Below are 22,120 nucleotides of genomic sequence, written 5' to 3'. Positions count from 1 at the left end.
AGTTGCTGGTGTATATCGTTATGAACTATTCTATTCGCATTGTTTTTACCATCGACAATATGATTGGTTGGAGCATGTTAAATAGTACAGTATTTTCACTGGGCCACTGAGTTCACGCCTACATAGAGCCTAGACGCAGGCAGATAGCATGAAATCCAGAAGCTGGAAATGTTTCTCAGTTTAATTACAACAATAAAATCTTAGGGACCTGTCTTCAAGAGAGGATAATTCAATCAGATGAGTACATAACAAAACACAGACATATTCTTTACTATGGCGATTACCACAACATCCTTGGAATCGAGGACAAATTTTTATTTAGCAGTGTGTGTTTCCTTATACTTTATAACCCAGACTTAAAAAATGATTCACATTAGTATCTCATTAAAGTTGTAAGTAGGTATCATTTTTAGATTATTCACTACCAGTTCCTGGAGGATGACAGGAAAGCAACAGTCTACAAATAAGTACATATTAAATCCATTTATTCCAATCAGTAACTGTTCAAATCAGTGTGCACGCCGCACACCCATTGGTTTGATGTTCCTTAATTGGTACACACTGTCAATTACTGAATGCCTTGTCATAAAGGATTATGGCAGTGATCTAATTTTAAATGCCATAAAACAATTTACTTGGACCCCCCACATTAGGTTCTCCCTCCCCATAAGAATTCTCATTCTAAGATTAGAATAAAACATCTCAAATATTTTATCCTGTTTGGAAGAGTCACTGAATTTGAATTTTAACAACTAGAAAGTGAGGAAAACAGTCTGTGCGAGTGTGCGTGTGCTCACTTGTGTGCACGTGTTTTTGGAAGGAATTTTGCTCCCCTAACATGGGCAATACATTTTTGAAAACCTGTTTCGATCACACTTTTTTTTTTTTTGGAAAATTTACATATTCTATTCCTTTTTATAGATGGGAAATTTGGTGAACAAATTATCTGTACAAAAACATTGCTTCTTACAGGCGCCCTACCCCAGCAAAATACTGGATTTCAGTTTGGAACACTACCCTAAGACATTCCAAGGGAGTGAAAAAATATTTTCTTGACTTATGTCAGTCCAGAAAAAAAGAGACTTCATGGAAAAAGTGCTATGAGATAAACCCCATTTCATCAAGTCAGCATTGCTGGGAAAGGGCCATTATAACCTGCAAAGTTTTGTAAAGATAACCGATAGAAAAATATTTGGTATTCTCCCCTCAGTTTAGAATTCCACGCCTTGCGGTGGACGACATGCACATAATGGAAGGAGCTGCGGAACACTCAGAATGCAGACAGCACGCTGACTCCCTGACTTTGGCATGTACACAGTCTATGCAAAGAGATGTGTGTTGTTCTGCGTGTGATACAGGTGCTCTGTGGTCTTTGCACGTGGTGTGATTTCATCCGCCGATCACACACCTACACCTGTTGGTAGTGCACATCTCCTTTAGATCTACACTCTTGACATAAGCAAAACCACATTCACTTAGGATTTCCTAGATTTAAAAATCATCCGGTCCGTTTTGGCACCCTGATTTGGGAACTAAACCATCCGGAGACGGCTCTTAACATTAACAGATAAAAACTGTAACACAAGCATTTTTTACATTAATGAATATTCGGATCTTTACATTGATAGGATGAACTTGGTTATGACTGTGATTAAAGTGATGTCTGTATAACACTAACAAGACTAGTGGGCAGGAAGCTATAACAATATGGGAACAATATGGCTTATGGGACGCCATAACAATAACTTACGGATCTGATCACTATCAGTGAGTAGCATTTCTGGGCTGCCGTCATTGCTTTTGCCTCTGTGTAAAATTTAATATTTAAGAAAAATTTCTAGAATAAGACTTGTAAGTAATTATGTAAGATACATTGGGTCTTCCTCTTATTAGTTTTCTCGAAGACGCCAGGGAAGACCATAAACAGAACTGAACAATCTTTAACTCACCTAAGATAAACTCTAAGTTGTTTTGGGAAAAATAATAGATCGCTGGCTCTTTTCAAAGGCAAATTACGCAGAGAGCAATTTTTCTTTATTTGTGGGTGAGAGAAGAGTCTGTGCAGATGTTTACCTCTTGCATTTTGAGCACTTACTTTGCTGCTACTAATTACCTGTCTTCTCTACACTGTTTTTCACCGGTCAATGCCCATACATGGTATGTGGCCTACTAATTTCAGCTGAGAAAAAAACTGGAGGCAAGTCTAAATTTTGGAAGGCGGTATATGGCGTTTTCAATAGTTTACAATTTTCTTAAATCTTTCACAGTACCAATTAATTTCCCTTAAGTCATTTTTTTTTTGTTGCTGCAATTGTTACTTTTATTTTGGCAAACCACGGGTCCTATTATCAGCTACAATTTAAATTTTGCTGAATAAATAAAATTTATTACTGAGACATCAATGACATTATTACTGCAGCATTTTCTACAAAAATTCAATCTTTTTTGACAGGTTCAAAGATAGTAATTTCTCTTTATCACGGAAGAAAATTAATTTTTGCCTACTCCCTTATACACATACGTGCAAAAACAGCGTAAAGGAGACAGCATAGTCTAGTGCTCACGAGTATGGTATTGGGAATGGCTCCTGTGGGTTTTGGCTCTTACTAGCTGGGCAACCATAAAAAAATTAGGTAACTTCTCTGAGCCTGGGTTCCTCCAACGGAGGTTTAATTTTACTTATTTATTTACTTACAGAGGTTTTTACTTATTTATTTGAGAGAGAGAGAGAGAGCCACCCCTGTGCTTGTGAGCAGGGCAGAGGGAGAGAGAATCCTCACGCAGAGCAGGGAGCCTGGTGTGGGTCTCGATCTCATGACCCAGAGGTCATGATCTGAGCAGAAATCAAGAGTTGGCTGCTTAACCAACTGAGCCCCCAGGTGCCCCTCAGTGGAGATTTTAAGAGATTCTATCTGCTGAGGTTGTGAGGATTAAATAAGTGTTGTATTCAGGGAGCACTGCATTGTGCCTTAGAGCATAGTAAACACTCAACAAATACTAAGTAGTATTAATTAACCTTATTAATAAGAGAGTTTAGAAAGGACTGATGCAGGAAGTAATTGGCATCTTTTAAGAGACTCTGAAGAATGAAAGAAATCTCACTTTAATTGAAGGAGTTGGGAATTGCCAGTCGCTTTTCTCTTCAAAGTCATGAGGCCCACTTCACCCCAATAATGTCAGGATAAGCCTCCTTATTCTCTACCTCCTCCACATCGTCTCCCTTTCATGGGAACATTCTTTATGTGAACTGGCTAATTCCCAGAGTGGGCATAACTCCACTCTCATATCAGAAGTTTTCTTCTTTTTTGTCTCCCATAAACCCTCTGCTGGTGTAGATGCACACTTTCCAATCAAAATGTGACTCAGCTTTTCGGAATAAACACACCCCAACTTGTCGTTCTAGACTGTGTGTTCCCTCATTAGTAACTGTACTTAAGGCAAGTCCCTATGTCCTAACGGCGTATAGATATCTTTATAAATATCTATAAATACAAGTCTCTTTTTATAGGAACTACTTGGAAAGGAAGACACGTAAATACCCTATTTTACATGCATTTCTCTATCCTTACGTTGCAACTTTGCAGACAATTTTTCATTTTGCTCTTCATTATCAAGTGTACTGAGCAGATATGATGGAATATATGTTGCTGACTTTTTGTAGCAGAATGTTGTTAAGTCTGGGGGTCACCATTGCTAAGCACAGGAGGAAACCCACTCTCCGCTGAGCCGGTTCCCCCAACAGCTTGTGGTCGTTCCTGTGGGTGACATGCGGACACATGAAATCCATGCAGTCATAGCAGACACACACATAGGCTTGCATTGCGTGGTTTGTACCTATACTGATCACAGTTCAGAGGACAATGCTTTTGGGGGCAGGTATGTGTCATCTTACAGATACCTGTTTTTTTAATGGCAGGTATATGGTGAATTTTTTTTTCTCCGCACACATCAATGCATTTGGAATGGGTTACTCACATGCATAATAATCACTCCTGGGGACTCATCTCAAAAGCCAAGAGTTGGGAGTGTATGTGAAAAGCATTATTTTACCCTTCATTGTTCATGGGGGGACTAATTAATGAATACCTAATGCCATTAATTCACAATTAGATCACTTACGTTTAACCACATGCTTTCTATGCATACATATATAAATATTAATTTTGAATAGAATGATAATTATTCAGCACCATAACAATTAAACAGCTGTAACCTGTCTCATGTGTTAAGTGACGGAGCTGCAGGCAAGCTCCGTAAGCAGATGGTCTTACCCACCCATGCTCAATGTTAAAGACTTTTTAAAAAAAGAGGTGTTGACAAATCAGAACAAGTAGGCATAGTTCTAATGCAAATCGGCCAATTTGCAATGTAGATTACCCTAAAAACTAATTTGGTGTACAGAAAAAATTAAGCTCTGTTGTTAAAGGAAGACATTATATTACATTTGGATATAGTAGATTCCCCACCAACATAATTATTTGCTAATTTCATTCAACCAACAGAGTTTAATGGAAAAGCAGCTGGCAAAGTATTCATATTTATGGACTTCCTTTGACTGCTCCTTAATTTATCCAAGGCACATGTCGGCTAAACCCTAGGAATAATAGCCATATTTCAGACAGCTGTTTCCCAGCTTCACGGAAGAGGCACTCAAACAGGAGAGGGTCAATGAACCCATCATGAAGAAGAGCAATAGAAAAAATTGGCTCCAGTCACACCATAATCTGTGAATATAATATGTTAAATATGAAAAGAGAGAAGAGGCATGGCTTCTGTGTGGACTCACACCATAAACACACTTGTATTTGAAAAAACTGGGAGGTGGAAAGGAACTGTTTTAAGATGGAAAAAGGCTATTTTCAATTTGTCATATTCAAGAAATGACAGAGATAAATTCTGCCATTGTAAGGATATTAATGTGCCATTGCGGGAAGGAATCATAGCTCTTAAAATTGTGGGCTTCATTCTTCCACCCTTACATCAAAGGGGATGCAAAGTTCTGACTTTATCTTTACTCCACTGCGGTAGGAAGGTCCTCTACATAGAACGAAAAGGACTGAAGAGTTGCGTGAACACCTCACTAGCTGGCTGGTTCTCCGCAGTTGCCTGGCTTGGGTTTTAAGGAGAATGGACATATTTATAACCTGACGCTCCTTACAGTCTTTCTCTTCCTCGCTACCACTGTAAAATAGCTGACCACATACTACTTTGCACCAGTTTCGCTCCCAAATGCCTTGGACCCAAATCCCTCAATAAAAGTCTTCTGATGAACTTGGTAAGAATTGAAAGGAGAGTTTTCCATCTTTATTTCTAGTAAAATTGTATATCCTGTCAACTGAGCTTTAAAACCTCCCTATAGTAGATTTTGGTGCAAATTTAGGTCTTAGATGGTTTTTAAGAGATGCAAATCAATGAGGTGTTCCAAATGGAAAAAGGTACTATAGTATATTAGTAAAGGAACACAATGGTAGGCGGTTAACAAAACAGTATGATATAAATTTGACATATGACTGGCTTTTCTTCAGATATCATGTCTCTCCATAAACTTTTAAAAGACAATTTAGGGGGTTGGTTGAGGGTTTGGTTGAGTGTCAACTCTTGGTTTGGGCTCAGGTCATGATCTCTGGGTCATGAGATCAAGCCTTGCATCCAGGCTCTGTGCTCAGTGGGGAGTCTGCTTGAATTTCTCTCTCTCCCTCTCCCTCTGCCCCTCCTGCTTCTGTTTTCTCTCCTTCTCTTTAAAATAAATAAATTTTTAAAAATCATTAAAAAAATTAAATTGACAAGATGAGAAATGAGATTTTAAAAAAGCAGAAGGGAATTCCTAGGTATGGGTATATTCATACTTTAAAAATCTGTTATGGCATATAACATTTTAATTCAGACTAACAGATTCAAAAATTCCCCTGGCATAATAATTATAATGGATAAATTATTTCTCCAAGATGCAGAGCACCTACACAGTAAATTATTTGATGAGACTTTAAAAAAAAAAAAAAAACTAGCTAGAAAACCAGTAAGTTCACTTGAAAAATAAACACAAGACCATAAGAAAGGAAGAAATCAGGTTGATCAGTTCTAAAGAAATCAGGCATATTTCAATAATACCTAAGTGATCATAAAACAACAGAAACAATCAGCATTTTCTTATATACTGCTGCAATTTGAGAAACATGACAGTGGATTTAATCCTCCATTTTTCCCCTGAACATACTGCCTTGATAGCCGGTGGCCGTTACAGTGAGAGACAAGCAGGAATCAGCTTAATTTATAGCAGCTGTTGAGACCCACGATCTATCACAAGAGGTAGATCGGGGGGAAATCTGTACACAAATAACGACCATAGCATAGAATTCATTATTATATGACTCTAAAGTATGTGAAGCCATTTTTTTCTAAAGAACTCAGAATTCTCATCCTTATAAGGCCATGTGTAAATCATCTGTATGGAAAGATACATGTTAAATCCAAATACATTCACCCACAAAACAATTACTCCATTCAGAACTGAGTTTTAGAAATTAAAAAAAAAAAAAAAGTCCCTTTCCTGAAGTATAGAACACATTTAACATTTCCTGAAAGTGGATAACCATCAGTGAGATTTTACGTCTTGCGGATGTCGCTAGGTTGCTGCTTCTCTTCTCTGGGGATAAATTACAGCATGAAAGATGGGACAGAGCACAAGGGGGACTCAAATGCCGATGTCAACACTAAAAGTTGTTTATGTCTACAACAGTTACTCCTGTTCTTAGGGGTAAAGAAACTGAAGTCTGGGGAAATAAATCATCAAGATGATGAGAGAACATTGATCAAAGTGGTTCCTGGGACTATGATTTCACTGATGGTCACACAACAAATCAGGTGCAAGAGTTATATGAAGATTCGAATCCAAATCTTGTTGAGGATGTGTGAGACTGAAGAATGTAATTCAAAGGGAGCTCCTGAGATCTCTTGAGACCTACGTAGGCAGGTTAACAGAATGAGGATGGGATGCTACAAAGTTAAAGCTGCAAGGCGCTTCCCAAAACTTGGTAGAAGAGTCAAATTTTAACAACTCTGAAGATTTATAGGATATAGGTTGCTAAAGTGAGTAGAAATGAAGAGTGATGCAAAAACCTTCACACGCAGTACAGAAGACGAGACTATGACAGAAACACAGTCAAACTTATTAAAGTTTCAAATTTCAACCACTAAATTCACTTTTTTTTTTTTTTTTTTAAAGATTTGTTTATTTTAGAGACAGAGAGAAAGAGCACACATGCATGCGTTAGTTGGGGGAAGGGCAGAGGGAGAGCGAGAGAATCTCAAGCAGACTCCCAGCTGAGTGTGGGCCTGATGCAGGGCTCAATCGCACGACCCTAGGATCATGACCCGAGCTGAAATCAAGAGTCGGAGGCTCAAATGACTGAACCACCCAGGCGACCCTGTAAACTCATTTCTGCTGGTTGATGACTCCTATAACCTAAGTGTGGAGTGAAAGACTCCTTCAGTCCCAAGCACTGAGCTGTCCCTGCTGCAGGTGCTGGCTGCCCCACACCAAACCCACAACGTCCTGTCCTTTTAGGCTGAACTCGGTGCACGTAAAGAAAACAAACTCCTGCAACTGACACAGTGCAGAGAAAAACCACCCAAAGCCTAGGGCAATTAAAATATCAAAACAGGTGCCTGGGTGGCTCAGTGGGTTAGGCATCTGTCTTTGGCTCAGGGCATGATCCTAGGGTTGTGGGATAGAGACTTGCATCGGGCTCCCTGCTCAGCGGGGAGCCTGTTTCTCCCTCTCTCTCTGCCCCTCCCCTCTGCTTGTGGGCCTGCTCTCTGTCAAATCAATAAAAAAACAAATCTTCAAAAAAAAAAAAATCAAACCAGCTATCATACTGTCACCAAGACATCCTTCTTCATCTAAATGAAGCAAAATGCAGTATTGTTGAATTAACTAGTAAAATAAGCATTATCTCTCTGATAGTTTTAATAAGACTGAAACTGAGTAGAGAGAGCATTGACAACCCACTAGGGCCTCCCCCATTCGGAAAGGTCAAGTTTTGCCTCTTCGGAAGACAGCAGAGGGCCTCATTTAAAAGAAAAAAAAAAAAAAAAAGATCCCCAGGAGCACTGGGCTGGCTCTGTCTGTGGAGCACACGACTCTTGGTCTCAGGGCTATGAGTTCAAGCCCCACACTTGGTGTAGAGATTGCTTAAAAAAATAAATAAAATTAAAAAAACCCAGCCCATTCTGAGGGGATTACAGATTTAGATTACCACATCTAAACTGGGAACTGTATGCATAAGAAAACGAAACAGGAAAATGAAAAAGCAACCTTGGAAGGCCTCCATTGGGCACTAATTTATCTCAAAGGGAAAAACAGACATCTAAAAATCAGCCTGGTTCTCAGATCATGGGTGATACACAATGAGCTCTGAGGGGGCTTTCAAGGTTCTCCCAGGAACTGCTATTCTCTTTGTCACATTAAATTACTTAGAGTCACTGGGCCTGCAGAGCAGAGAGGCTCTTAAGAACTTGTCTTTCTTTCATGCCCCATGGGAGGCTTTTCGGCCTCTCTGGATTTTTATTGCTAACCAGTCAGTTTCGAAGAATTTCCTTCCAGTCCATTCTGTGCCAACTCACTCCTGCTGACCCACCCTCCATCATGTTTGACAGATCACGAGGCATCCCTGTCCACACTGTCAGGGTGTCAGCACCTGGAGGGGAGTAGCAGTTCTGGAACCAGCAAGTAATCCTGTCTTTCTGTTGGCTAATTCCTCTGCACACAGGTACAACTCAGGAGAGAAGAATCGGTCACTGTCACCTCAGCATGAGTTCCAGTTCCCAACAATCACTGCAACAGTAAGAAACATCTAGATGGTGTTTACTTGTGCCAAGTCCTATTCTAAGTGTTCTTCCACATGTTGGAAGTCCTTTCACACGCTCTGTGACCCTCTGAAGCTGTGCTGTTTTCACTTCCACTTTATAGATGAGGAAATGGAAGCACAGAGGGCTTAAGCGGTTTCCCCAAGATCACACAGGGATCGAGTAATAGAGCTGGGAAGAGGGGCAGACCCAGGTTTTGTGGGGTCTGAAAATTATATAGTGTGTGTGGGGGGGGCCCTCATTAAGAAAAAGAATACCAAATTATGAATATGAAATCAGGTATAAGGTGAGGAGTTATTTAGAGTAAGAAATCACAGGGAATTATTTTTGAGCTGATAAATGCCAAAAATGTCAGAAAAGCACAGAACGTTTTTTATTAAGTGCCTGACATGTCCCTAATAAATGTTTTTCTTTCTATATTTTTGGGCAATATTTATTCTTTCATTGCCTCTTTATAAGACAGTGATTTTGTAATATTTTCTATAGAGAGAAAGCGAAGATAATTCAGCTTTTATTCAATGCTATTATTTAACATAGTTCTCATTACTGATAGCTTAGAAAAGTTTCACTGGGCTTCAAAATGTGTTATTATTGATGCCACATTAATTTTTGGCCTTATTGCTAAGCTGGGAGGACTTTATTCTGTAATAAACAAATCTCAAATTCTCTGAATAGATGACATTCATTAACTACTTTGTTGTGATAGCTTCATAGAATATTATGAGTTTTAGATGATTTCACTCATATGTGGAATTTAAGAAGCAAAACAGACCAACATAGGGGAAGGAATTAAAAAAAAAGAGAGGGAGGCAAAGCACAAGAGACTCTTAACTAGAGAGAACAAATGGAAGGTTTCTGGAGGGATGTGGGTGGGGGATGGGCTCAATGGGGGATGGGATTTAAAGAAGGCACACGGTGCTCTATGTATGTGACGAATCACTGAATTTTACTCCTGAAACCAATATTGTACTATATGCAACTAACTGGGATTTAAATAAAAACCTGAAACAAAAACAAACACAAAAGAATATCAGGAATTTTACATCATCTTTGTCAACATCAGTATTCCATGTCACATAGACAAGAAATCTTCTTCTGCGATGTTTCTATGATTCAGGGCTATACTGCAGCGAGCAGCACACGTGACTTCACACCCCGATGAACTCGATTTTGCAACACTGCTCCCAGGTTTGTGCCCTCAAAAATGCAAGAATTCGGATACATTGCTCAGAGACGAAATAATGGTCAAAAAGGAGAAAATCGTGGCAAGTTTATAATTAACTAATTTCCATTCTCAAGTACACTTCTGACAGGAGAAAAGATCCCTTTCGATGAGGTATTTTTCAATACATCTGATGGCAAGAGGAATTTTCCGCAGACTAACTTCCGTTTCCGAACAATTCAGACCTTGTTTCTCCTCCGCTACCTATTTACTTCTGGTGCCGGTCTCCACAGGACAAATTCATAGCTTCACATAATCTCTGACCCTGGACTTCCTTTCAGTAGGTGAGTCAGCAGGTGGTACGAGTATCCCTGGGTGGCTGGTAATAACAACCACAAACAGCAATGATTTCACACCTCATAAATATATCCAATTAAATCTAAACTAAATGCATCCCCAGCTCCAAGTCTCCTTCGCTGAATCCTCTAAGTGCCTGTAGTCACTCCAGGGCCATCCTATACAAGGAAAGGCGAGATGGAAAGGAAGTTGAAAAAAAATAAAGGTCCTAACTGATTTGCAAATTTTCAATGAACATGTGACGCTATAAACCCACGGTCCCCTTGTAGAATCTTAGAAGGGCCTGTGCAAGTGAGATGCTCTGACCTTTTCCAGTTTGGACCTGGAAAGGTCCCACTGGACCTGCCAGGGACCCAGGCAGGTGGCACTGGAGACCCTTTTACAACGACTACATCATTCCGACACACGTGAAGCCCAAAGTCTCCCAGAGCACTCATTTGCAGGTGTCACATGGTACCCAGGACTCGTTTAAGGGAGACTTAAAAAGTTTCAATAAAAATGTAAAAAGATAGTTTCTGTGTTATTAAAAATGGGATTCGCAACTTGGGAACATTACAGAAGTTACAAAGAATATTGATTTTGTAATCTAAGTGAAGTATACTTCAGAGTGGCCATTCCCCCCCCACCCCCACTGAATTGCCACCTATTTCTAAACTTAACAACTAAAATGCTATTATTTCAGCATTATCCTGAATTAGAGGATAGAAATAGAACAACAAGGCTGAGCTCTGTCCACACTGGTAGAGTTTTGATCTTTCTCTCTTTTGTGCCCACACTGTTTGGTGGTCAACTCCCCCAGCTTTGTGTATTTCATCTTTAATTTCTAATCTTCTATATCCCAAAGCCCAGAGCGACCACAGTATTTAACAGCGGGATGCAGAGTACTGTATGTCTAAGTTTTGTCTGAACAAACAAAGCCTGCCTTTGTGATAACTAATGATCCCGGTCCCCAACCTACTAAAGAATTAGAATAAAAACAAATACCTGGTCTTTTGTAGCTTAAAGGAATTAGGATTTCCCCTAGGCCAAATTTCCATTTGAATTGCCCGAAAGTACATGAAAATCAATGTAGCTCAATAAACAACTCTGTGTTTGAGACAGCACTGGAAGACAGATACCACAATAGACCAACTGATCCATCCTTCTTTCCTTCCATCCTCCCTTCCTCCCTCCCTCCCTTCCTTCCTCTTTCTTTCTGAAGGCAACCCCTCTCAAAACCCTCAACTCAAACATGGAAACTTCTGGTAAGCCTTATTAGGTTACATTTTATAACAATGAAATGAAAATTTCACGTTGGATGGCAATTTTATTTACTTATTTTTAGATGTCTTGGCACCCAAAAAACATTGCGGTTTGTGTCATTAATACTTCTAAAGACTCTTGTGCATTGGACACTATTTGCTATGCATTTTCTCAAGTGATTTACACTACAATAGCCCATTTGATTCTAACAACCCTATGGGGTACATAATATGATACAAGGAAACATACTCAGAGAGGTTAAATGACTTGTCCAAGGTCATACTGATAGAGTAGGCAGTTAGATATGAACAGGAAACAAGTGCTTTTCTATGGAAACCAGGTTCCAAACAGCCAGCTGGGTCAGACCCCAGGGGACAGGCATGTGGTCCCCCCTACGAACGACCATGATCTTACAGTTTCAACACCATGCCCCCATGGAGGAAGCCTGCCATGACAGTTCTGACAAGGACTATAGAGGGCCAAAAGCTCTCCCTCCCGGCTGTTAGGAGGAGTCCCTTAGATGACTGGCTGTACCCTCGTCATGAACGACCCCAGCTATGACCCATAACCTATTCTAACATAAAAAGGAAAGACAACCCTGAGCCCCAATACAGCTGCCCCCTTAGGGCCTGCCACCTCTCCCATCTGGACAGTGTACTTTTGCTTAAATTGCCATTAAACCCTTGCTTGGTGAAGAGTTTGGCTCTGAATTCTTTCTTGGTCCAACTCAAGAACCAAGGCTGGGGAACCGGGGGACTCAATCATTGGCAACAGACTATGTAAATTCCGAAAGTTCCTTCTTTGTTTCTTCCCTTTGTTCCCCCCCCCCCAAAGATCTTAAACCTTAGAGTATTCTGCTTCAAAATCACACACGCTACATATTATTATGACCATGTTAAATTTGGGGGAAAAAAACCAACGAGGGCTAGGAACAGTTAAGATACACATTACTGTGGATAAATTAGAGAGCTGATTTGAAAACATATCTTCTTTTTCATTTCATACTTTTTCTCATTTATGTTACCACTAACTTGCATAAGAAGTATCAAAATGTCACAGATGAGCTGATCAGTAATTGCCTAATGGATAAAGAAAGAAATTCACAAATGGAAGGTAACGGAGGCATGCAAATGCCACAGGAAAAAAATCAAAAGCTAAATGAAACTGAGAATGAAAAGGGAATCCCCTGCTTAAATCTCGTAATTTTCCAAATAAAGCAGAAATCATCAATAAATTTTGGAATTGTAAGAGACCTCTAGGGACACTTCAGATAGGGACACTACTCAATGGATGGAGAAAGTTAAACAGAATTCCCCTCTTAAAAATACTTCCCAAACTAACAAAAAGAACAAACAAAAACCCCAGTGTTTCACAACTGAATAATTGCAGTATTGCCAAAGCTTATAGGGGTCGAGATGAAAACATTTCTTGGGATCTCATTCCAGGATTTAAATATGTCTTTCAACTTGAGGTTCTTCATTCTATCTAACCAATATTTGAACAGCGTAAGCCCACGTTCTCCATTACCGTCTGTGGGGAAATGGGAAATCCCAGTCAGCCTCCGGGAGACAATTCACCCAACCACAGACAGATCGGAGCCTTCCCTACGTTTGCAAGAACCTCCATGGCAGCTAACAATCAAATGTGTTATCCAGGCCCCAGCCCTGCGCCACTCACCCCTTGTGGTCACAGTCTCGCCTATGACCTCCAGGGCTCTCAGATACAAATGGGTGACTGTAGGGACAATCTCTTTTCAGCAACTGCTACCAAGAAGGGTTCTTGGGGAAGCTACGGGTTAGTAACGCTCAAAATGTGGTAACTTAGGATCCATCCTTGCCCTGAATATTTAGCTGTATGGCACTCAAGAGCTGGGGATTCTGTGCACAAACATCTGTTCTGCAGAGGCCGCTGTGGCACCCTTGCTTCCGTGGCTAATTAACTCCAGCCACAGGCCAGAGAGCAGTTTTCCTGTCTTTCTCTCCAAGAAGAAGAACAGGGAGGGCTGAAGCAACTGAAGTTGCCTTTACATGGACATAGACTCTGGTTTCTATTAAACACATTAACAGTGAACTTACTGAATTCGCCCAAGACAAGCATCTCCCAGTTAGCAGACCTGCCCTTGATTGATACAGAACTATTCTGGCTTGTTTACAGAGAGATGGCCACATCATATTCCAATTACATCAACTCCTACTTACAAAAGCACTTAATTACAGTTAATATGTTTTAACTTGCTTCTGGGTCCTCTCCCTTTTCTTACATCTTTCCTATCCCACGAGAAACAAAAATAGGAACATGAGTGTGATAATCATTTGACCCTCCCTGGAATGGTCACATACAAAGGATGACATCAGGGTAGTTGAGCAAACTATGTTGGTGCTATTACTATTAAACTATGGTAGTGATAATTGCTGGTGGTTAATTGCTGTGGTTCAATCATGAACCTAACTTCTCTTTATTTACGAAAGGGTCCAACAGTCATAAATGCTTTTTGGGGAGGACGGGAGAAATATTTATTTTAATCATGATACGCTGAAAGTAGATGTCCCTTGAGGCACCTGCGTGGCTCAGTTCTTAAATGCCCGATCCTGGATTTCAGCTCCGGTCATGATCTCAGGGTCATGAGATTGAGTCCTGCATCAGGTTCTGCCCTGGGCATGGAGCCTGCTTGAGATTCTTTATCTCCCTCTCCTTCTGCCCCTTCTTCCCTCCCCCTCTCTCTCTTAAAAAAAAAAAAAAAAATAGATTTCCCTTTGCTGCATTTTCCATCTGCATGCACCACAAGTCAAAGTCTAGCCCCAGAAAGGAGAAGGACTTGGGACAATGAACTTGATGATTACTATGCCCAATTTGCTGAACACATGATTCAGAATAAGAGGAAAATATGGACACATTAATAAAAATATAAAGACGGAATCTTTTCAGATAGATAGGATGTTCAGTGAGCACTCTAAACTCACAGCCTATTTTACTATCAAAATGCCTATGGTTTTACGAAAGCGTGAATAGTTTATGAAGACAGTAAGATGGCTAATGAAGAACAGTCTTTGCTTTCCATTGGGAACTTTTGTTTGCTTCTAACTGTTTAATTTCTCCTCCATTTCTCTTTCAATTAACCTCCCTGTTTGTATTCAATGAGATGGCACACAATACGGGAGAAGAAGAAAAATCTGGCTGATTTAGGAGTGTTCTTTCATAAAGTGGCCACTTCTTTCAGCCAGATGTGTGAGTGTTGAAACTGAGAGGAAATGCACAGAACAGTGACTATCCCAAATGAGAAAATGTACTGTGGCTTCCTGGGTTGTTTAAACCTGTGGCTCACAAAAGGTCTCCTTTTAAATGGCCCCTTAGGCTTCACTGTGGATGCATACACAGGTTGTAGAAAGCCAGAAAAAGGAGTTGGATCCTTGCAAGACAAAACTTGGAATAAGTAGCTCTCATAGTCTAAAAGAGCAAAACAGTGAGTTGAGGTTCTCTACATCTTTTAAAGGGTCCACTCCGAAGATTCATTTTTAGACAAAGCAGGTCCTTTATTCCCACATGCTCTTATGGAGTGTAAGAGCAACAAAATACAATAAAACAATAGAAAATGGAATTGTTAACAACCACGGCAAGATATGCTAAATTGTACAGAAAAGACCTATTACTAACAAAACATCTTGTGTGCTCCCAGACAATGGAGAAGTTGTCCAAGAAGAGTTCATCTGTAGGAAACTAAACAGGTACTGTTGCCTCGGTCAGGGAGGGCATCAACAGAATGATTTATTTAGTAACTGTTCGCGGGCAATTAAATTAGCCTACAGAAAACTTTACAGTACACTTCTCGCTTTTCCAAGCTGTATATCCATCCACGTGTTTGCTGTTTTTCCTAGGATCCACGTAGCCAAAAATGTAACACTCCCCCGCAACCCCCTGCCCCAGCTAGAACCACTTCCTTTCTGAGGGGTATGCGGGTGGTGGGGTCATCCCAATTTAACAGAGTATGATTAGAGGTCTCTCTCCTGCCCTGCCTCTGGTAATGTGGGCGTGCTGGGATTCGGGGCACGGAGCTATTGGGTCTCAGGTGCTGCATTATCCTGTGTCCACAGAAAGCGACACAGATTGTGTTGTCAACTTTTCCTGCTTTAGTGTAGTTCACAAGTGTGGTTCACATAAACAATAGGCAGCCATGGCCCTGGGAGGCTTTCTTAAGGAATAGAGGAGGGGAAAGCCATAGCAACCTCATGGCCATGAGCACGCTGGGAATGCCAGCAACGTGCCCACTTGCAGTTTTCCTCCGGGGGAATACTACGTTCCCAGATGTAAGGCAGTGAGCTCCTAGTCAACAAGTGAGACCCTACGGATGGTTCCAGGTAAGAGTTAACACCAGGGGCCTGACCTGTAGAAGTCCACAGGGCTGGTGGTTGGCTGGCATCTAGAAGATTGGATGTTCTCTACAATGAGAGGGTGATTTTGCCTACCGGGAGAATCTTTCCCTCAGAGGATCTGGACTTTTGGTGGTTGTGGCTGACAGAGCTGCCCTCTTAGAGCAGCCGTAATAAAAACCTCTCAGTCTCAAACGGGCTTCCCTCAGCAGAGGCACGTGTTCCTCACACACGTGCTGGCGTAGCCCACTGTGGGAGAAAGGTCCATGCTCCACGCGACCGCTCTTGGTGGGAGAGAAGGAACACAGGAAGCCTGTGCGTGGATTTCTCCAGACACCACCTGATGGGGGCTTTTTCCTTCCTGAGAATTAGTACAGTCATGAGCACAAGTGCTCTGAGTCTGTGAGCCCTTCTGTGGACCCTCACTTGGGGGGGTGGGGTGGGGAGATCACCATCCTTAAAACAGAGGCCAGTGGTGTCAATAAGATCGGAAAGGACCTCACTCGAAGTTCTGTAAAGATGGTGACAATTTATAAAATGTATGTGATTTCAACTTTCCCATGAAAAAATTCCTAGCTAGTCAGTTCCTGTAAGCAAGAAAGTAAAGTCCTTAGAGCTGCACCAGAAGAAGATGCTCTTTACAGATGCTGAGACTCCCTCCAACAGTTTTACCAAATTATACCCTATGGACACAAAACACCATACCTCAGATTATGAAATTTTTGTGGGACTGTGTCATTTATACTGAACATTGTACACTTTCATGGAAGTAAGGGAGACATTGATTACCCATGTTTGTTATGTTTTCTTTAATTAAATATTTAAATTTCAGTGACTCAAATAGTAAGAAAGCAAAGGCACTGAAGACCTTGAAAATACAGTACTATGTATGTTCTGGAAACTTCTGCCTCCATGCTAACTGCCGTTTATGTACCAACATTTTGATCTTAAACACTTGTTTTATTTAACCTACAGAGTTTCACCAACATCATATCTAAAGAGGGGTTAGTATGTAACTTTTAGAACATCTAGCCTTGTGCATTTCCTTCTACTTTACTTCTTGTGCTGCTACAAAATAAAGTCATAAAAAAAACAAACCTCTTTTTCAAAGACCCAAGTATATCGACAGGTGCTAAGATGGTTGGCGCTGGAATCTAGGGAAGCCAAAAAAGGCCCCCCTGTGGCATCTCTTTTAAAGTGAAAAATATTGCTGTTATGCAATGGCCCTATGGAACACTGAAAAATAATATTCAATGAAAGCATCTTTATAGGAAACAAATGAAATCATCTTCGGGTGAGTCCGTTTTTGCGGCCATCACAAAACACAGTGAGTAAAAAAAAATCCTTGTACTTGATACTTGTGACAGCTGCTCGAAAAAGAACTGAACTGCCTAGGCAACATGGGCTTACTTGAAAAAGCAATTCGGGAAATCAGCTTTTCCAAGCGGGGGTGGGGAACCAGCCCGAGCAACCCTGCCAGCGCAGGGCGGGGGACGGGGCCTACCGATGGTGCAGTGCTCTCCGTTCCAGCCCTGGCTGCATTCGCACTTGCCATCCTTGCACGTGCCATGCTCCGCGCAGCGCGGGTGGCAGGCCCTCTGGCTGCAGGCGGCGCCCGTCCATCCCTCTTCACAGCGACACGTGCCCCCCATGCACACTCCGTGCGAGCCGCAGTCCACCGAGCAGATTTCTGCATGGAACAGAGGAAGCAGAGCAGGAAGGGCAGGGAGGGTATCGGGGAAGGAGAAAGGGTGTGGCGTAAGCCGGGCTCCATCGTCAACTCAAAAAACAGAACCATTGAAAAATACATGAAAAGTATTTATAGACTCAGTCCGTTTTAGCATCGACTCGTAAGAAATTTACATGGTAAAAGTTAACTTCTTCAGTCGTCATTTAATTTCAAAGGCTGCTGTGATTGGGCATAAAATATACAAGAGAATTTTATTACAATCCCCTATTATATATGTGTGTGTGTGTGTAAACACACACAGATGTTACTAACAAAACAGAACACACCATTCACAAGGAGAGGAAAATACACAGGTAATATATCTCAGAGTATCGTTTGGCAGCTGAGGACAAATGCATACATACAAACACATACATCAAGTTAATAGAAAATTAATAGAATATTTCAGTGTTGAAACATGTCTGGTATTTAACAGAAGTTGGGTTTCACCCCTATAGCAAGCATTGCAAAGGGGCTATTTTTACTCCTAATGTTTAAATTTCTAAAATATTTAGAAACTTTTAATTAAAAAGAATCTTTTGTAGGACTCACTTCCGCTTGCTTCTGATACACACACATGCTGGTTAAATAAAAGAAACTGTTGTTCTTCCTATTCAGGAAATTTGTACTATGGAACAGATACAAACCACAATGGAAACCCAGTTTTAAAATATAGGTAACTACTGAGTCTGTCACTGGAAAAAGTAGGTCTTTTGGGTGCTAGAAATGACCAAAGGACTTCAAAATAGTAACGATAGTTTTGATCTCTACAAAGAATTCAGAAGGATATTTTATATTTTACTTTTTACATATAAAGTTAAATAAAATCAACAACCTCTTTTTTTCTACCATTGTAAGACCAGTGCTTGGTTCTGGTTTCCTTGAAAAAATAAAAATGCTGAACAATAAAAACCTGAAAGCATTTCTAACAAACAGAAAATGGACTGCAGCCTTGTTTTTACAAGAAAAAACAGTAACTGTTTATATAATCACATGCTCCTGTTTTCCCTGCTCGCTGCGCAAGTAACATTTCTCAGACACTTTAATTCTGTCTCTGGTCCTGCAGAATTTTAAACACTATATCAAGGCACTATGAGAGTTGTAATATTTCTTATAAACAACAGCCAGGACTATTAACGGGAAGACAGTGGTATTATGTTTTCTCATGCCAGATTTTCCATCTCGTTTGAATTAAATTTTTGATTAAGAGATCCAAGATGGTGATTAACTTCAGACGCACAGAACGTCAACTCAGCTCCAGAAGAGAGAGGTTTCTTTCTGAGGTACCCCTTTTATTCAATCTAATCAATTTTTCATTAGGGTGAAGGTGTTTATCAGCGTTTAGCACACTAGCTTTGAGCAAGGTGCGTCAATCTTTGTAATGAACTTATTAATTAGAGTTAATTTAATTGAAGTGGAGTTGAAGGGCTAATTAATGGACAAACTGCTGATGAAGATAGAGGAAAGCTCTGTTGCTTTCAAACCTCTAAACTTTCTGATGGAAATAATTCATTTCTTCTCTTTTTGCAGCTTAACCAAATGTTTCTGCAGGTGGAGAATCTACTCTTATTGAATTTGGATATCTGAAGGTCATTTCTACAACAACGAAAGAGGGAGCTGGTAAAGTGTTTTGCTTTGGGATTCAGTTAGTTAGACATTCCTAATAATGCTGCTAGTAAACTTTCAGCCACAAATGTAAGTTACCAGCAATGTTGTTGTAAACTTCAAATGGCAGCTGTGCCACAGGCGGATAAATTGCAGGCACATGAACCAGGATATTTTCAGAGGGCGAATAAATGCATATTTGGTATCTTCCCTGATAATTCCAAGTAAGTTTTCTGTCTTTCTGCAGCTACTAGCAAAGTTTAATAAAGTCCTTTTTTTTCTTTCCGCCTGCGCTTGATTAGTTTCTTCCAAGAAGAGTACTGTATTCATGATTCAACTCTCTATACTGAAAGTTTAATATGTTTTTCTCTTTGCATTGGGGGTGTAAAGATGCATAGGAAGAAGATCTTCGCCCACTACGTCTAGGCAGTCATTTTATATACCGGCAAAATTAGATTTTCAGCTGGCAAAGTAATTATATCAGCATGAAAAATAATCAGTCTAAATATGTAAAATAATGATAGGTGATTTTGGCAGTCAGTTTAATCTTTTAATTAACATCTATACTTTTTTTTTGCCATTCACGGCAGTATTATTTTATGAAGAAGACTGGATTATCTTTTAAAATTTTATTTAAAAAATTTTTTTTAATTGATCTTTATAACCAGTGGGGGGCTCAAACTCACAATCCCAAGATCAAAAGTTACATGGTCCACTGACTGAGTCAGCTGGGGGCCCCAAGGCTGAATTGTCTTTTGAGCTACGGTGTCAATTATCAGATATCCTTTGTAAAATAATTCAGGTAATGTATTAAATAACATTATATGAAACAGAAAGGGCTGTTTCATTATTTCTTTCCTACTCCGATAATTGTGGGAGACAAATTAGAATGGCAATATTTTAAATCAGTATTATTTTATAGCTAGTATTATTATGCTTATTTTATGAAGGCGTAAGAGACTTGAACCAAGTAGCTTTACTATAAAAATAATTGTATCTATAAACTTTAAATTGGATTTCCTTTTTTTTTTTGTTTTTGGTGGGATGCATTTTTTTTTGTATAGAAGACAGAAAGGGAAATAAAAACTCAACAGAAATAATGAAATGCCTATTCTGATGCTTGTGATCATAAAATACATTTTTAAGAACAGAAGACAAAACAAGTTAATGTGTTATTTAAATAAGGTCTTGCACCTATGCTTGATAATGTTGGGCAGTGATGATTTCCTAGAACTCTTTAGTGAGGCATTCAAGATCCTCTATAATCCCACCCCCTAGTCTTTGTTTTCACTCTCATTTGTCCTGTACGTGTTATTTCTTCTAGTGGTTATGAATTTTCTAACCAGTTTCTGGTTCTCCAAGCTCTTGTGAATCAACTCGTATTTCTACGAAGCAATAACAAACATAAATCTGTCTGCCTCCAAAAATGTATGGCCAAAAAATGAGGGAGGTAGAGGAAAGGGAAGGAAGAGAGGGAAGGAGGGAGATGAGGGAGGACAGAAGAGATGAGGGAAGGAAACAGGGAGGAGGGAGGGAGGAGGGAAGGAAGCAGAGGGATGAAGGGAGGGAGAGAGGAAGAAGGGGGAGAGAGGGAGGGAAAGAGGAAAGGAGGGAGGGAGGGAGAGAGGGAAGGAGACAGGAAGGAGGGAAAGAAAAAGGAGGGAGGGAAGTAGGAAAGAGGGAAGGGAGGGAGAAAGGAGGAAGAGAGAGGGAGAGGAAATGAGAGTAATTATGTAAGGAAGAAAGTGCATCACTTGTCCCTTTGTCCCTTTACCTAGGGTATCTACTTGGAGTGTCAACAGAAGTTTTTCATCAATATCACAACTTAGCTTGTACACAGCTGTCTTTAGTGTGGGCTTCCAGGACTCAGTCTGCAGTCGGTGAAGAATGGCGCATCTCTCATGCCCATGAGGGTTTGGGGGTAGCAGTCATGTCATCCAAGTTTCTCAAAGTGCCAGGGAAGAGTGATTTGCAAAACACTAGTCTTTTTTTTCTTCTTAAAATAAGTGTGTTAATTCACTGCCTAGTGGGATTTCTCTTAGGTTAATGCCGTTAGATTATACTAATAGATGAACTAATTTGCATTTCATAAATTTCACGATTGGGGGAACCATAACCAAGCAGCACTTTCCCGTGGAAGCTCCTCCCAGTCAGTGGAGAATACAACGACAAACTGTAGAGGCTAAATTAGCGCGCAGGACTCTACCTCCACCGCCATGACCACCATCACCACCACCATTTCTATTAATGGGTCGTACTTATCAAGTCCTTGCCATGTATAAGGCACTATTCTAAGTGCTTTTCACAGAATTAACTCATTTCCATCTTAGGACGATTGTATAAGGTAGTACATGTTGACCCCATGCTACAGGTAAAGAAACTGAAGCACAGAGAAGTATTTTAAATAGCTGATCGAATGCCATAGACCTAGGGAATGGCCAACGCAAGACCTGAACCCAGGCTCCAGACTCCTTGCTCTTAACCGCTCAGTTATACACAGGGCTTCAGAGAAGAAGGCATGGAGTGTGGATGGGCTAAAGGATAGACAGCCACCCTTCCCTGAAGCCAGGACTCAACAGTGTTAAAGGGACCTGTCCTTCTGTTTTCTCCTTTCTCTTCGTTCCCCTCCTCTCCCTCTTCTGTTTCTCCTCCTCCTCCACTTTTCCATACAGGAGGGATCCTCTCCTCCATGTCTTACCTGTCTCTCTCCATCACCTCCCCTGCATCCTGCCTGGCCCCTCACCCCCTCCCTTCCAGCTTCCCTGTCTTCTCCAGAGCCATGACCATTGCCCCGGC

General features: G+C 40.6%; 1 protein-coding gene across 1 annotated transcript in view; it reads right to left on the bottom strand.

Moving 5' to 3' along the window:
- Positions 1 to 22,120, bottom strand: part of LOC111144452 (teneurin transmembrane protein 3) — a 494,164-nt gene that overhangs the window by 82,424 nt on the left and 389,620 nt on the right. Inside the window, exon 12 of the mRNA XM_022498770.1 lies at positions 17,495 to 17,680. Within this exon, the coding sequence (XP_022354478.1) occupies positions 17,495 to 17,680 (186 nt within the window). The remainder of the gene's footprint in view (positions 1 to 17,494; positions 17,681 to 22,120) is intronic.

The sequence above is a fragment of the Enhydra lutris genome, unplaced genomic scaffold, assembly GCF_002288905.1.
Source record: "Enhydra lutris kenyoni isolate GAN:26980312 unplaced genomic scaffold, ASM228890v2 scaffoldscaffold11, whole genome shotgun sequence".
Lineage (NCBI taxonomy): Eukaryota > Metazoa > Chordata > Mammalia > Carnivora > Mustelidae > Enhydra > Enhydra lutris.
Note: the sequence above shows the minus strand (reverse complement) of the source record. Positions and strands in the feature narration are given on the sequence as shown.